This window comes from Dipodomys merriami, unplaced genomic scaffold, assembly GCF_024711535.1.
Source record: "Dipodomys merriami isolate MVZ:Mamm:240054 unplaced genomic scaffold, mDipMer1.0.p SCAF_4, whole genome shotgun sequence".
Lineage (NCBI taxonomy): Eukaryota > Metazoa > Chordata > Mammalia > Rodentia > Heteromyidae > Dipodomys > Dipodomys merriami.
This window is the reverse complement of record NW_027205603.1, coordinates 66,301,723-66,316,014: the sequence shown is the minus strand read 5'-3', so window position 1 is coordinate 66,316,014 and position 14,292 is coordinate 66,301,723. Positions and strand designations below refer to the sequence as shown.

At 41.2% G+C, this 14,292-nt stretch overlaps 1 protein-coding gene across 4 annotated transcripts in view; it reads left to right on the top strand.

Annotated features, from left to right (window-relative positions):
• Positions 1-14,292, top strand: part of Ubr5 (ubiquitin protein ligase E3 component n-recognin 5) — a 124,937-nt gene that overhangs the window by 39,738 nt on the left and 70,907 nt on the right. For 2 of the 4 annotated variants that reach the window (XM_069991173.1, XM_069991172.1), the window contains exons 6-9: positions 4,767-4,956; positions 5,730-5,889; positions 6,538-6,687; positions 10,179-10,390. In XM_069991173.1, coding sequence (XP_069847274.1) covers positions 4,767-4,956; positions 5,730-5,889; positions 6,538-6,687; positions 10,179-10,390 — 712 coding nt within the window. The remainder of the gene's footprint in view (positions 1-4,766; positions 4,957-5,729; positions 5,890-6,537; positions 6,688-10,178; positions 10,391-14,292) is intronic. The other 2 variants (XM_069991174.1, XM_069991175.1) reach the window with 1 other exon arrangement.

The window sequence follows — 14,292 nt, the reverse complement described above, 5'->3', positions numbered from 1 at the left end:
TTCTAGACAAACACTCTACCACTAAGCCACATTCCCAGCCTAGCTTCCCAATTTAAATCTGCTGTCTTAGTAAACTTTAAATAAAACCCAGCCACAAATGTGTGACAGAGTGAGTGAAAAAGTAGTAGAATTTTGAGCTTATCAATAAGATATGCAATAGATAAAATATAAGCAAGCTTGTGGGGCTGGGAAGGTGGCTCAGTGGTAGAGTGCTTGCCTTGCATGCATGACCCTGGGTTTGATTCCTCAGCACCACATAAGCAAAAAGAAAAAAGCCAGAAGTGGCACTGTGGCTCAAGTGGTAGAGCGCTAGCCTTGAGCTGAAGAGCCGAGGGACAGTACCCAGGCCCAGAGTTCAGGCCCCATGACCAGACCCCCCCCCCCCAAAAAAAATATATATATATATAGCTATATAGCAAGCTTGAATAGAAACTTTTCAGATTACACTAGAAAGAAAATTAGAGCAAACTTTAACTTCAAGATTTATAGTTACTGGTTTTTTGAGCCCTACTCCCTATGTTTTACTGTATTCCTCCTCAGCCTCTGCTGCTCACCTTCACACACCACATGCACAGATTCTGTAAGGGTTTCTTAGCATTGACACTATGAATTACAGTATTGAAAGGTGTCATAGTGCTCATTAGCTAACTCAGCAGTCATTTATTGATTTTGGAATTTGTAAATATCTGTCTTAAGTATAAACACTTAAAGGGTGTTTGTTTCTCTTGGGCTTCATGAAAATTCTTGGTGAAATTATGTTCAAATTGAGTTCATTTGTGATAAGTTTAAAGTTAAGGAGCTGCTGTTAAAAGCCTTTTATTTGTTATTACTGGACAGTAGCTAGCTAGCTAGATGGATGATAGGTATAAATTGTGTTGAATAATCTAGCTTCTGGTTGTTGGGATGTCATGTAGGAATAAAGACACCAACTTGAACTCCTTGGCATGGTAGAGTCATTACTGCAGAAGGGTAAGGCATTAGCCAGAAATTTGGCAAACAAGCACACATAGCAGGCAGTTTGCTCCTTTATCCCTAATGTAGCATGCCCTGCCCCTCTGTTCGGATTGGCTGAGGATAGGCTCACAATCTGCAAGAGGATGTGGCTTAGTTAACAGTATGTTACTAGAATTCATTGAGCTTGTAACAGGATGTATTAATTAAGGTGTAGCAAGAAAAGGATGTAACTAAAATATAATCAACAAGGGCCAAGTCAAAGCAGGACTTTTTTAGAAAACCACTTGTCACAAGGTTGACACTTGGATAGAAAACAGCTGTTTTTCACTGAAATAAACTAACAGTCTTTAGGATTTAGTTTCAACTAATTGGTTTATTTGAAAGGTAGAAGTCAAACAAGACCTTAGAAATTTACAAATTGGTGAAGCTGTTTTTCACTGAAATAAACTAACAGTCTTTAGGATTTAGTTTCAACTAATTGGTTTATTTGAAAGGTAGAAGTCAAACAAGACCTTAGAAATTACAAATTGGTGAAGCTGAACAGGTGGGTAAGATAGCAGATAATAGGTTTTTGACATTAAATATTCATTTATTGCCACAGGATAATATGAGGCCATTGTGCCCAACTTCAAACCTTCATGCTCCTTTTCCTGTTGTCTTCCCTCTCTCCCCTCCTCTCACTGAAGAAACGTTCAAATTGATTTACATGAAATCTCTTGACATAAATGTTGTAGAAGTAAGCTATGGAAAAAATATAGGCATAGTCATACATTGATCATACATATACCATATGTCTGTGTATGCAAATGTGTACATATATGCACACATACACGTACTCTACTTGAGTCACAGCACAACTTCTGTTTTTTTTTTTGGGTCCGGTTGTGAGGCCTGAACTCTGGGCCTAGGCGCTGTCCCTCAGCTCTTCAGCTCAAGGCTAGCGTTCTACCACTTGAGCCACAGCGCCACTTCTGGCTTTTTTCTTTTTGCTTATGTGGTGCTGAGGAATCAAACCCAGGGCCTCAGGCATGCAAGGCAAGGGCTCTACCACTGAGCCACCTTCCCAGCCCCACAACTTCCATTTTTTTTTCTGTTTAGGTGGTACTAAGGAATTGAACCCAAGGCTTCATGCATGCTAGACAAACACTGTACCACTAAGCCACATTCCCAAACCCCATATTACTTTTTAGCTGACTACCAAGATGGCTAGAGGAATGTTTAGGAGCAGTTGAGGTATTGGGATAGGTATTTTGGTTTGAATTCTTATAGGAGAAACATTGCATAGTAACTTTTTTTTGAGGGGGGGGGTCCGGTTGTGGGGCCTGAACTCTGGGCCTGGGCGCTGTCCCTCAAGGCTAGCGCTCTACCACTTGAGCCACAGTGCCACTTCCGGCTTTTTTCTTTTTGCTTATGTGGTGCTGGGGAATCGAACTCAGGGCCTCATGCATGCAAGGCAAGTGCTCTACCACTGAGCCACCTTCCCAGCCCCGCATAGTAACTTAAGAGTGGAAAAACCTAGTATCTTCCAGAAAAACCTAGAATAAGCTAGAGACACCTTGCCAGTTATCTTTCCACTAAACTCAGGGGCTTGTGTAGCAAAGATTGCACACTAGCAGCTGCTGGTGGTCTAATGGCAGAAGTAAGCAGGACTTAAAGATCTGAATATTTTTAGATTTTCAGATATTCTGTACTCTAGTTATCTTTAATTTGTATTAGTTGTCTACCTCTTGGAGATTTTAGTCTGCTCATGACCAAGCTACATACTGAACTGATTAGGTTTCTCTTTTTTTTTTTTTTTTTGTCGGTCTTGGAGCCTGAACTCTGGGCCTGGGCGCTGTCCCTCAGCTCTTCAGCTCAAGGCGAGCGCTCTACCACTTGAGCTACAGCGCCACTTCCGGTTTTCTGGTGGTTTATTGGAGATAGGAGTCTCACAGTCTCTCCTGCCCGGGCTGGCTTTGAACCGCGATCCTCAGATCTCAGCCTCCTGAGTAGCTAGGATTACAGGCGTGAGCCACCAGCGCCCGGCTGAACTGATTAGGTTTCTAATATTATTAACTTGGAAAATAATGGTGTGCCTTACTTGGTAGAAATATCAAGCTATCCCTTTGGTGTCCACTGGCCATATAATGTATTGTCCAAACTAGAACTTATTTTTTTTGGTGGGGGAGGAGGGAGTCAATCAGGAGGCTTGAGCCCTGGGCGTGGGTGCTCTCCCTGAGCTCTTTAGCTCAAGGCAAGCGCTCTACCACTTGAGCCACAGTGCCACTTCTGCTTTTCTGTGGTTAATTGGAGATAAGAGTCTCAAGGACTTTTCTGCTGGCTTTTGAACCATGATCTTCAGATCTCAGCCTCCTGAGTAGCTAGGATTACAGGCCTGAACCCTGCTCAACTGGAACATTTTTGAGTAGGCCCAGATAGCAGGCTTAAATGGTAGAGTATAAAGTCACAGATTGTATCTTTTTAAGACTCTTAGATGTGGTTCTCCTTCCTTTCAAGTTGGACTTAGGGCCTAGGCACTGTTCTTTAGCTCTGCTGCACAATGCTGGCACTCAACCACTTGAGCCACAGTTCCACTTCTGGCTGTTTGGTGGTTAATCAGAGTTAAGAGTCTCATAGATTTTCCTGTATGAGCTGGCTTGATCTTAGCTTCTTGAGTAGCTGGGCCTATAGGCTTGAACTACTGGCTCTCTGCTTAACATTCTTTCTTGAGTTCTCAACTACGTTTTACTTTTTGTGCAACATTGGTAATCTTATGGCTCTTTTCTCCCCTCTCCCCTCTCCCCTCTCCCCTCTCCTCTCTCCTCTCTCTTCTCTCTTCTCTCTTTTTTCCCCTCTTTCCTCTCCCCTCTCTCCTCTCCCCTCTTTCCTCTCCCCTCTCTCCTCTCCCCTCTCTCCTCTCCCCTTCTTCCTCTCCTCTCTCCCCACTCCTCTCCCCTCTCCTTTCTCCCTTCTCCTCTTTGTTTTTTCTGACAGGATCTCACTATGTTCACACTGTCTTTGAGCTCTCTATGTAGCCCAGGTTGGCTCAAACTCAACCTTTCTGCCTATGTATCCTGAGTATTGAAATTACAGGCCTTTTCTACTCTGCCTGGTCCTGAATGTACACCTTTTAAGATTTTTCTTTTTCTTTTTCTTTTTTTTTGGGGGGGGGGTCCGGTCGTGGGGCCTGAACTCTGGGCCTGGGCGCTGTCCCTCAGCTCTTCAGCTCAAGGCTAGCACTCTACCACTTGAGCCACACAGCCCCACTTCCGGCTTTTTTCCCCCTGCTTATGTGGTGCTGAGGAATCGAACCCAGGGCCTCATGCATTCGAGGCAAGTGCTCTACCACCAACCACCTTCCCAGCCTTCAGATTATTTTTTATATTCTTTTTTTTTTTGTACTGACCCTAGGGCTTGAACTTGGGACCTGGGTGCTATCATTGAGATTTTTTGCTTAAGGCTAGTGCTCTACCACCTGAGTCACAGCTCCACTTCCCTTTTTTTGGTGGTTAATTATAGATAGTAGTCTCAAACTTTCCTGCCTAGGCTGTCTTTGAATTGTGATCTTCAGATTTTAGCCTCCTGAGTAGCTAGGATTATAGGTGTGTGAGCCACTAGTACTGGATTAAAAAATAATATTTTAAAAAATGAAAAAAATTATATTTAAGCATTAAACATTCAGTTGTAAAGCTGACTCAGTTTTATTTTGCCCAAACTACTATAGTAAACATCGTAACCAATCTTGACTGAAAAGAATTTAAAAAGACCTTAAGTGACCTTTTTAAAGAATGGTTTGTTTAAAAAGCTAATTTTATAAATTCCCCAATACTTAGAAGCCGTTGGAGTTCAGGAGTTGGTGGAAGTGGAGGAGGATCCTCTGGTAGGTCATCAGCTGGAGCTCGAGATTCCCGGCGGCAGACTCGAGTCATTCGAACTGGACGTGATAGAGGATCTGGACTTTTAGGCAGTCAGCCCCAGCCAGTGATTCCAGCATCCGTTATTCCAGAGGAGCTGATCTCACAGGTATGGCACATTAATGCAAGACAATATAACCACTTGAAACTATACTGTTTGAGGTGGGTTACACTCATGACTTGTGGAAAAAAAATTTTTTTTTCTGTATTGATTCTAGAAAGCTGATTCTGATAAAGATTTTTAAAATTAAAGTTAGCATACTACTCTCTTTTCTTTTGATTGGTTGATTGGTTGATTGTGGGGCATAAACTTAGGGTATTGTACCTGACCTCTTTTTGCCCAAGGCTAGTGTTCTACTACTTTGAGCCACCAGTGCCACTTCTGGTTTTCTGGTGGTTAATTGGAGGTGAGAATGATGGACTTTCCTGCTTGGGCTGTCTTCAAACTGTGATCCTCAGATCTCACACTCTTAAGTAGCTAGGATTATAAGCCTGAGCCATCAGCACCTGGCAATTTACTGTTTTTTTTGTGCTGGTACTGGGGTTTGAACTCAGGGCCTGGGTGCTATCCCTTACCTTTTTTTGCTCAAGGCTAAGTCCCTACTACTTTAAACCACATACCTACTAGCATTTTGGTGGTTAATTTGGGATAAGAACCTCACAGATTTTTCTTTATTGAGCTGGTTTTGAGCCATGATTCTCAGATCTCAGCCTCTGAGTAACTAGGATTATGTGCTAGGCTCAGTATAATCTATTTATCTATTTCTGTTTTCTTTTTTCTTCTTTTGTAGTACCGGGGCTTGAACTCAGGTCATTGAACTTTTTGCCTAGGCTTCTGCAAACCACTTAAGCATGTCTCCACTTCATTTATTTTTCTTTCAGGCCCAAGTTGTTTTACAAGGCAAATCCAGAAGTGTAATTATTCGAGAATTACAACGAACAAATCTTGATGTAAACCTTGCTGTAAATAATTTACTTAGCCGGGATGATGAAGATGGAGATGATGGAGATGATACAGCCAGTGAATCTTATTTACCTGGAGGTTGGTACATCCATGTCATGTTAAGAGCTTTCTCATTTCTCCATTCCTTATTTGAGGAATGAAGTGTTTATCCCTAGCTGACAGGTGATTCTGTAATGTTGTATTTTGATATTACTGAAAATAGATAGCAACTGGACTGCATTTAGATTTTGACGATGTTGTCTTTGTTTATAAATATTATCTTAAAAAGTAGTCTTTGCCAGGCACTGGTGGCTCATGCCTGTAATCCTAGCTACTCCAGAGGCTGAGCTCTGAGGATCGCAGTTCAAAGCCATCCTGGGAAGGAAAGTTTGTGAGACTTTTACCTCCAATTAACCTCCAGAAAACCAGAAGTGGCGCTATGGCTCCTGTGGTACAGCACTCGCCATGAGCTGAAGAGCTGAGGGACAGTGCCTAGTGACCAGAGTTCAAGGACCACAACTGACCCAAAAAAAAAAAAAAAGTGATCGGTGGTAATTTAGTAAAAGTTGAGCATGTAGCAGTTAGGTATTTGCTGATCCTCAAAATCTGTGTTAATATTCATTTTATTTTTGGGATTTTGTGTTTTGCTTAGGTAGCATAAGTCCTTTATGTTAATATAGCTTAATTTTAGAGATCTTTCAGTGATGTATAGTCTATAACTGTTATTGTTTATATCTTTGCTTGTAGAGGATCTTATGTCGCTTCTTGATGCTGATATTCATTCTGCTCATCCAAGTGTCATTATTGATGCGGATGCCATGTTTTCTGAGGACATTAGCTATTTTGGTTACCCTTCTTTTCGTCGTTCATCACTTTCCAGGCTAGGCTCATCTCGAGGTAATTTTGTACTTAATTTATTTTACTGTGGACTGCCTGTTGAAGGATAGTGATGACCTCATTATATTAAAGTAGATAATCTCTCATGTTTCGTAGTGCTTTGACTTAAAAGCTATTTTTATTTTGAGTAGCTACAATAATATTTCACACTGTGTAATGCATAATCTAGGGTTATGATAATAAGGTTTACCTAACTGTATTTTAAATTAGGAATATGGATTCTGAACTAAAAGTTCAGAATGACATGCAGCATTCAGAAAACAAGTCTGTTTGATTAAAATAACTGAATGGTTATGTTTAAGTCCTGTTTAGATTAAAGAATGAACTATGAAAAACTTAGTAGAATGGGATTCTCCAATATTAAATATTACATGCAAATGTTGGGCTTACTAAACTATATTTGTGGGCTGGGAAGGTGGTGCAGTGGTAGAGTACTTGCCTCACATGTATGAAGCCCTGAGTTCAATTCCTTAGCACCCTATAAATAGGAAAAGCCAGAAATGGCGCTGTGGCTCAAGTGGTAGAGTGCTAGCTTGAGCTGAAGAGCTGAGGGACAGCATCCAGGCCCAGAATGTATGTATATTGCTGTAAGCTTTGGTATCTAATTACAGTCAATATTTTTACTTTCTAGAATTAAATTTAAAACTGCTTGGTCAAATTAGTAAACAAAAATAAATTATTGCCGGGCAATGGTGGCTCATACCTGTAATCCTAGCTGCTCAGGCTGAGATCTGAGGATATGGTTCAAAGCCAGCCCAGGCAGGAAAGTCCAAGAGACTCTTATCTCCAATGAACCACTAGAAAACTGGAAGTGGTGCTGTGGCTCAAGTGGTAGAGGGCTAGCCTTGAGCTGAAGAATGCAGGGACAGTTCCCAGGCCCAGAGTTCAAGCCCCACAACCAAAAAACAAAACAAAACCAAAAAAACTATTTACCCAATCATTAATAAATTGGAAAAAATGGCTTACTGTATTAAGACTTTGATGCAAATATCTAGCCCTTAAACGTAATACTTTAAAAATAACATATCTGGGGCTGGGAAAGTGGCTCAGTGGTAGAGCGCTTGCCTTGCATGCATGAGGCCCTGGGTTCGATTCCTCAGCACCACATAAGCAAAAAGAAAAAAGCTGGAAGTGGGGCTGTGGCTCCAGTGGTAGAGTGCTAGCCTTGAGCTGAAGAGCTGAGGGATAGCGCCCAGGCCCAGAGTTCAGGCCCCACAACTGGACCCCCCCAAAAAAAGACCAAAAACACCCAACATATCTATGGGATGATCTACTGAACATATTAAATGGTAGCTATAAAACTAAAAAAATGTATACTTGACAGCCTAAATATCAAGTATTGAATTTTCAGTTATTTAGTATTGGACATCAATAACTTGTAAACATATCTTTTTTCCAAACTTAACATTACTTTTTGGCTGGCTCCGGCTCACACCTGTAATCCTAGCTACTCAGGAGGCTGAGATCTGAGGATAACAGTTCAAAGTCAGCTGAGGCAGGAAAGTCCGTGAGAGTCCAGTAAACCACTAAAAAACTGGAAGTGGTGAGTGGTGCTGTGGCTCAGGCGGTAGAGCGCTGGCCTTGAGCTGAAGAGCTTAGGGACAGTACCCAGGCTTAGAGTTCAAGCCCCACAACCAACCAAAAATAAATAAGCACTACTTTTTGTTGAGCCATATAAACAAGCCACACTCTTGGAAAATGATACTGTGTGTGTGTGTCTCTGTCTGTCTGTCTGTCTGTCTATGGTGTCTGTCAATGGTGTCTGTCGGTCTGTCAATGAGTTGATTGGTTGGTCCTGGGGCTTGGCTTTGGGAGCTCTTCTTAATCACTTTACCACTTAAGCTACAGCTCCATTTCTGGCTTTTTGATGGTTAATTGGAGATAAAGAGTCTCATGGACTTTTCTGCCTGGGCTGCCTTTGAGCTGTGATCTTCAGATCTCAATCTCCTAAGAAATTAGTTATAGGATTATAGGCATGAGCCATCAGTGCTCAACTTCATTTAATTTTCAAATACAATTTTTTTTTTTTTTTTGGTCAGTTGTAGGGTCTGAACTCTGGGCCTGGGTGCTGTCCCTCAGCTCTTCAGCTCAAGGCTAGTGCTCTACCACTTGAGCCACAGTGTCATTTCCTGCTTTTTCTGCTTATGTGGTGCTGAGGAATGGAACCTAGGGCCTCATGCATGCAAGGCAAGCACTCTACCACTGAGCCACCTTCCCAGACCCTCAAATACAAGTTTTATCTACAAAAATCACTCCTATAAAAATTGTCAAATTAAGCTGGGTGCCGGTGGCTCAAGCCTGTAATCCTAGCTACTCAAGAGGCTGAGATCTGAGGATCCTGGAAAGTCCAAGAGACTCTTATCTCCTATTAAACCACCAAAATACTGGAAGTGGTTCTGTGGCTCAAGTTGTAGAGTTTTAACCTTGAGTTGAAGAGCTTAGGGACAGCGCCCAGGCCCAGACCATCCCCCCCCACCCTCCCTCCAAAAAAAGTCAAATTATAATTTATCCTATTAAAGTTTTTTATATCTTAATTAAAAAGAAAACTAGTTGAAGTCTAACTTTTTTGGTCGGTCATGGGGTTTGAACTCTGAGTTTGGGTGCTCTCTTTGCCTCTTCAACTCAAGGCGCTTCAACTCAAGGCAAGCGCTCTACTGCTTGAGCCACAGCACCACTTTTGGTTTTCGGAGTCGTTTATTAGAGATAAAGAGTTTCACAGACTTTCCTGCCCAGGCTGGCTTTGAGCCTGGCTTTGAACTGCGATCCTCAGATCTCAGCCTCCTAAGTAGCTAGGATTATAGGCGTGGGCCACCAGCGCCCAGCTCTACCATGCTTTTTTGGTTTGCTGGTAGCTAATGTGTTGAACTTTGAATTTATGCATCTTCTGATTCATAAATAAAGTTTATACAGAGTGTTTCTAAGTGAAATCAAGCATTTTAAAGTTAAAAACGCAAATGGCTGGGAGCTTGGGGCTCACACCTGTAATCCTAGCTGCTCAGGAGCCTGAGATCTGAGGATCGCGGTTCAGCGTCAGCCCAGGCAGGAATGTCTGTGAGATTCTATTTCTAATTAACCACCAGAAAACCAGAAGTGGGGCAATGGCTCAAGTGGTAGAGCACTTGCCTTGAGCTGAAGAGCTGAGCAACAGAGCCCAGGTCCAGAGTTCAAGCCCCACTACCAACTCCTCCCCCCCAAAAAAAGAAAAAAATAAAACCAAAAATGTACCTTTAAAATCACTTTCATTTCAGAAACATGTAGTTAAAATAATGGAGCAATCAGTCATTGCATAGTTTATAAAAATATTAGCTTATAATTTTTATCCACTCATTTGCAAAGGGTTGGTGTTTTGAATGTTGCATGTCAGCCTTGCTAAATTATACATTTATATAAATTGTTGTGAGTAGATAAACTGCTGTTAGTTGCATCCTGAAGGGTCTTTACTAGAGAGTGGCTTACTTTTATCCCACTGGTGTGACCCAATTGCATACCAGTTCTCCTTCTTCCCTTAGAGAGAGACTCTGAGCTGTTGCGTGAACGTGAATCCGTTTTACGTTTACGTGAGCGAAGGTGGCTTGATGGAGCCTCATTTGATAATGAGAGGGGCTCTACCAGCAAGGAAGGAGAGCCAAACTTGGATAAGAAGAACACACCAGTTCAAAGTCCAGTATCTCTAGCAGAAGACTTACAGTGGTGGCCAGATAAGGTATTCCATAAAAACAATTTCTACCTTTTCCATTTATAAATTGATTTCATGTTCCTTTTGTCCTCCCTTGGAAAGGTTATTAAAGTTTATTTAGAGCTTTGTTAGACTGTTTGAAAGAAAAAAAAGACACAGTGGTATTTTTATTTTGTTTTAAAAGGATAAGCATTTTTATTTGGTATTGCATGAGGTATTTCAGTTACGTTCAGTGCTGCTATCCTTACATGATGAAGGAATTCTGAAGTTGGGATGGTAATTTCTTTTTTTCTATTCTGTAGTAACGTAGGTTCCCATTATTTGTTTTGCCAATTTGGTCATTGATGTAACATGTGGGTCAGGTAAAGATCAATAATGTATATTTCCTTGATTGATCAGACAGTGAGTTGGGACAGACATTTTGTTCTGAATGTTCTGGGACATAGAATAGACTGAATAGGACTGGACTGAGTGAGCTCTACTCAGCATCCTGAGAAATAATACAATGGGTCAATTTCAGAAGGTACCTACAAGTTGTTAATTTGAGCCTTTAAGAAATCATTATTGCCACAAATGAAGTGGAGATCCAAGTAGCCTGTCAATGATGTGTGTGTTTCATTGTCCTTCTGTAGTTGATAATTCATCTTCATATGTGCTGATAGGAAAACATATGTTTTTACTTGTTTATTAAAGTGTGCATATTGTTTCTTTGACAGACAGCTGGGTAGGACATTTTCTTTAGCATACGTAAACGTAAAGGATGAGAACTTTGAGCTTACTATCCAGCAAATATGAAGAATCTGGGTTTCTTTTCTTTCTTTGAAGTTTGGCTCAAATTGGGGAAAACAGTCCAACTTTCCAAATTTATTTTTAAAGCTATTGTGAGTCTGGATGTTTTTAGTTATTTGGCATACATTCATTCATGTGAAAATTTTTGTAATATAGGACATGATTTTTAATCAGTCTGTTTGGAAGTAAAAGGGTTTATTCTGTTTTTCTTTGGTAGCCAAACTTTCACCGAATTGTGTTCTCTTTTCATAAATCATGAAACATTCTAACTTTTAACTTTTTTAAAGAAAAAAAATACCATGGTAGAATTAATCCCAAGAGGCTTTGGGGAAGCACAGGAGTTCATCTCTATACAGTGACCATGAAGGTTGGGCTCTCGAGCTTGAGTGCTATCTGTTACTTGCTGTGTTACTTTGGTCAAGTTCTTTAATTTCTCTAGGACTTAATTTTCCTCATTTGTAAGCCATATAATGATTTTTTTCCTTACTAGACTCATGAGAAATGTGTTACACTATGCATTAGTATTCTCCAAATAGGTAAAGTATAAAGAACAAGAAGTCTAGTTTTGTTTTTGGAAGAGAAAACAAGCAGATGCTGAAGGTCATTGGGGAGTGGGTAATAAAGACCAGTGGGCCAGAGGTGTACTGCTGAGTAGGTGCATTTAGCAGTCTGTTTTGTGTTCCAAGTCTAATATTCATAGTGAATTTACCATAAACTGAAAAAATGTAGAATTTGACTCTTGTCTGCCTGAAAAAAATGCAAGAGAACATCTTATTATAGTTGTAATACAGCACAATTGAGGAAATTAACAGGCCTTTACCAAATGGAGGAAGTACCTAAGTAAGTATGCTCTTAATTAAGTCCAAGTTTTTTTTTTTTTTTTTTTTTTTGGTCTGGTCGTGGGGCCTGAACTCTGGGTCTGGGCGCTGTCCCTCAGCTCTTCAGCTCAAGGCTAGCGCTCTACCACTTGAGCCACAGAGCCACTTCCAGCTTTTTTCTTTTTGCTTATGTGGTGCTGAGGAATCGAACCCAGGGCTTTATGCATGCAAGGCAAGCGCTCTACCACTGAGCCACCTTCCCAGCCCCAAGTCCAAGTTTTTGTTGGTTTCTGAAGAGTTTTACCTTGAGAACATCAACTTTTTCTTCTTTCTCTCTTGTATCCTACCTTCCTCTTTCTTCTCCCACCTCTTTTCTTTCCTCCTTTTCTTCCTTCACCAATTGGTCATTAATATCCACTTTTCTGCCTTTCTCATCCATTCAACCATCAAACCATCTATATCCATTTAACTAACTTACTTTCTTTTCCCTGTCTATTCAATCATCAAATTAAATCTATCTAATGTGACTTACTTTTTCTGGCTCCTTGACTGTTCATTATACTTCGTAGTTTTGATAATCTGATGAGACGAGGTTTAGCTATGTAGTTATCTGTCTCCCTCCCTTTCCCCCCCCCCTTTTTTTTTTTTGTTGGTTGTGGGGCTTAAACTCTGGGCATGGGCACTGTCCAGAAAAGCTAGTGTTCTACCATGTGAGCCACAGTGCCACCTCCAGTTTTCTGAGTAGTTTATTGGAGATAAGAGTCTCATGGGTTTTCCTGCCTAGGCTGGCTTTGAACTGCCATCCTCAGATCTCAGCCTCCTAAGTAGCTAGGATTATAGGCGTGAGCCACTGGCACACGGATTGTTTTGTTTTGTTTTGGGGTCCAGTCGTGGGGCCTGGGCCTGGGTCCTGGGTGCTGTCCCTCAGCTCTTCAGCTCAAGGCTATCGCTCTACCACTTGAGCCACAGCACTACTTCCGGCTTTTTTCTTTTTGCTTATGTGGTGCTGAGGAATCAAACCCAGGACCTCAGGCATGCAAGGCAAGCATTCTACCACTGAGCCACCTTCCCAGTCCTGTTTTTTGCTTTTTTAATTTGTCCTAGTTTTTTGTTTTTGTTTTTGTTTTTTTGTTTTTTGTTGTTTTGTTTTTTTGTATTGGGGCTTGAACTGGACCTCACAAGTTTGCAAGGTGTGTTTTAATAATGTGATATGCACATTAATAGGATGAAAGATAAAATCACCAAGAGCTTTTAATCCTATCTACCCAGGAGGTTGAGATCTGAGAATCATAATTCAAAGCCAGTCCTGGAAGAAGTTTGTGAGACTCTTATCTCCAATTAACCATCAAAGGGCTGAAATTGGAGGAGTTGTGGCACATGTAGTAAATTGCTAGCCTTGAGCACAAAAGCTCAAGTGGTAATACAACATAGTTAAGGACATAAACAGGCTTTCTGTCTGTACCAAAGTGAAGAATGGAGGGAATGCCTAATTGTGCTAAAGTAGTATGTTCTAATCAGGGACAGCAAAGGCCTTGAATTCAAGTCCCAGGACTGGCACAAAAACCAGCAACAACAAACAACTCCCCCCCCACCACACACACACAATCCAGCCACTGGTGGTGGATACCTGTAATCCTAGCTACTCAAGAGTCCAAGACCTGGAATACTTTGATTCAAAGCCAGCCTTGGTAGAAAGTCTTCTCCATCTCTAACCATCAATACCAGGCTGTTGTTCAAGTAGAGAGTGCCAGCTGTGAACAAGTAAGCTAAGCCAGCATCCTTCCTTCCTTCCTTCCTTCCTTCCTTCCTTCCTTCCTTCCTTCCTTCCTTCCTTCCTTCCTTCCTTCCTTCCTTCCTTCCTTCCTTCCTTCCTTCCTTCCTTCTTTCTTTCTTTCTTTCTTTCTTTCTTTCTTTCTTTCTTTCTTTCTTTCTTTCTTTCTTTCTTTCTTTCTTTCTTTCTCTGATTGTGGGGCCTGAGCTCTAGGCCTGGGCGCTGTCCCTCAGCTCCTCAGCTCAAGGCTAGCACTCTACCACTTGAGCCACAGCACCGCTTCTGGCTTTTTTCTGCTTATGTGGTGCTGAGAAATCAAACCCAGTGCCTCATGTATATAAGGCAAGCACTCTACCACTAAGCCACCTTCCCAGCCTGCTGCGTCATTTCTTAATTAAAATCTCTTTATAATTTAGACCTACAGGGAAAGTTTCTCAATATTAGTCACTTATGAAATTCCCACAGCCAATGTCATAATCAGTGGGGAACACCTGATTTTTCTCTTAAGATCTAATATAAAGCACTGATGCCCATTTTTACTGCATTACAAA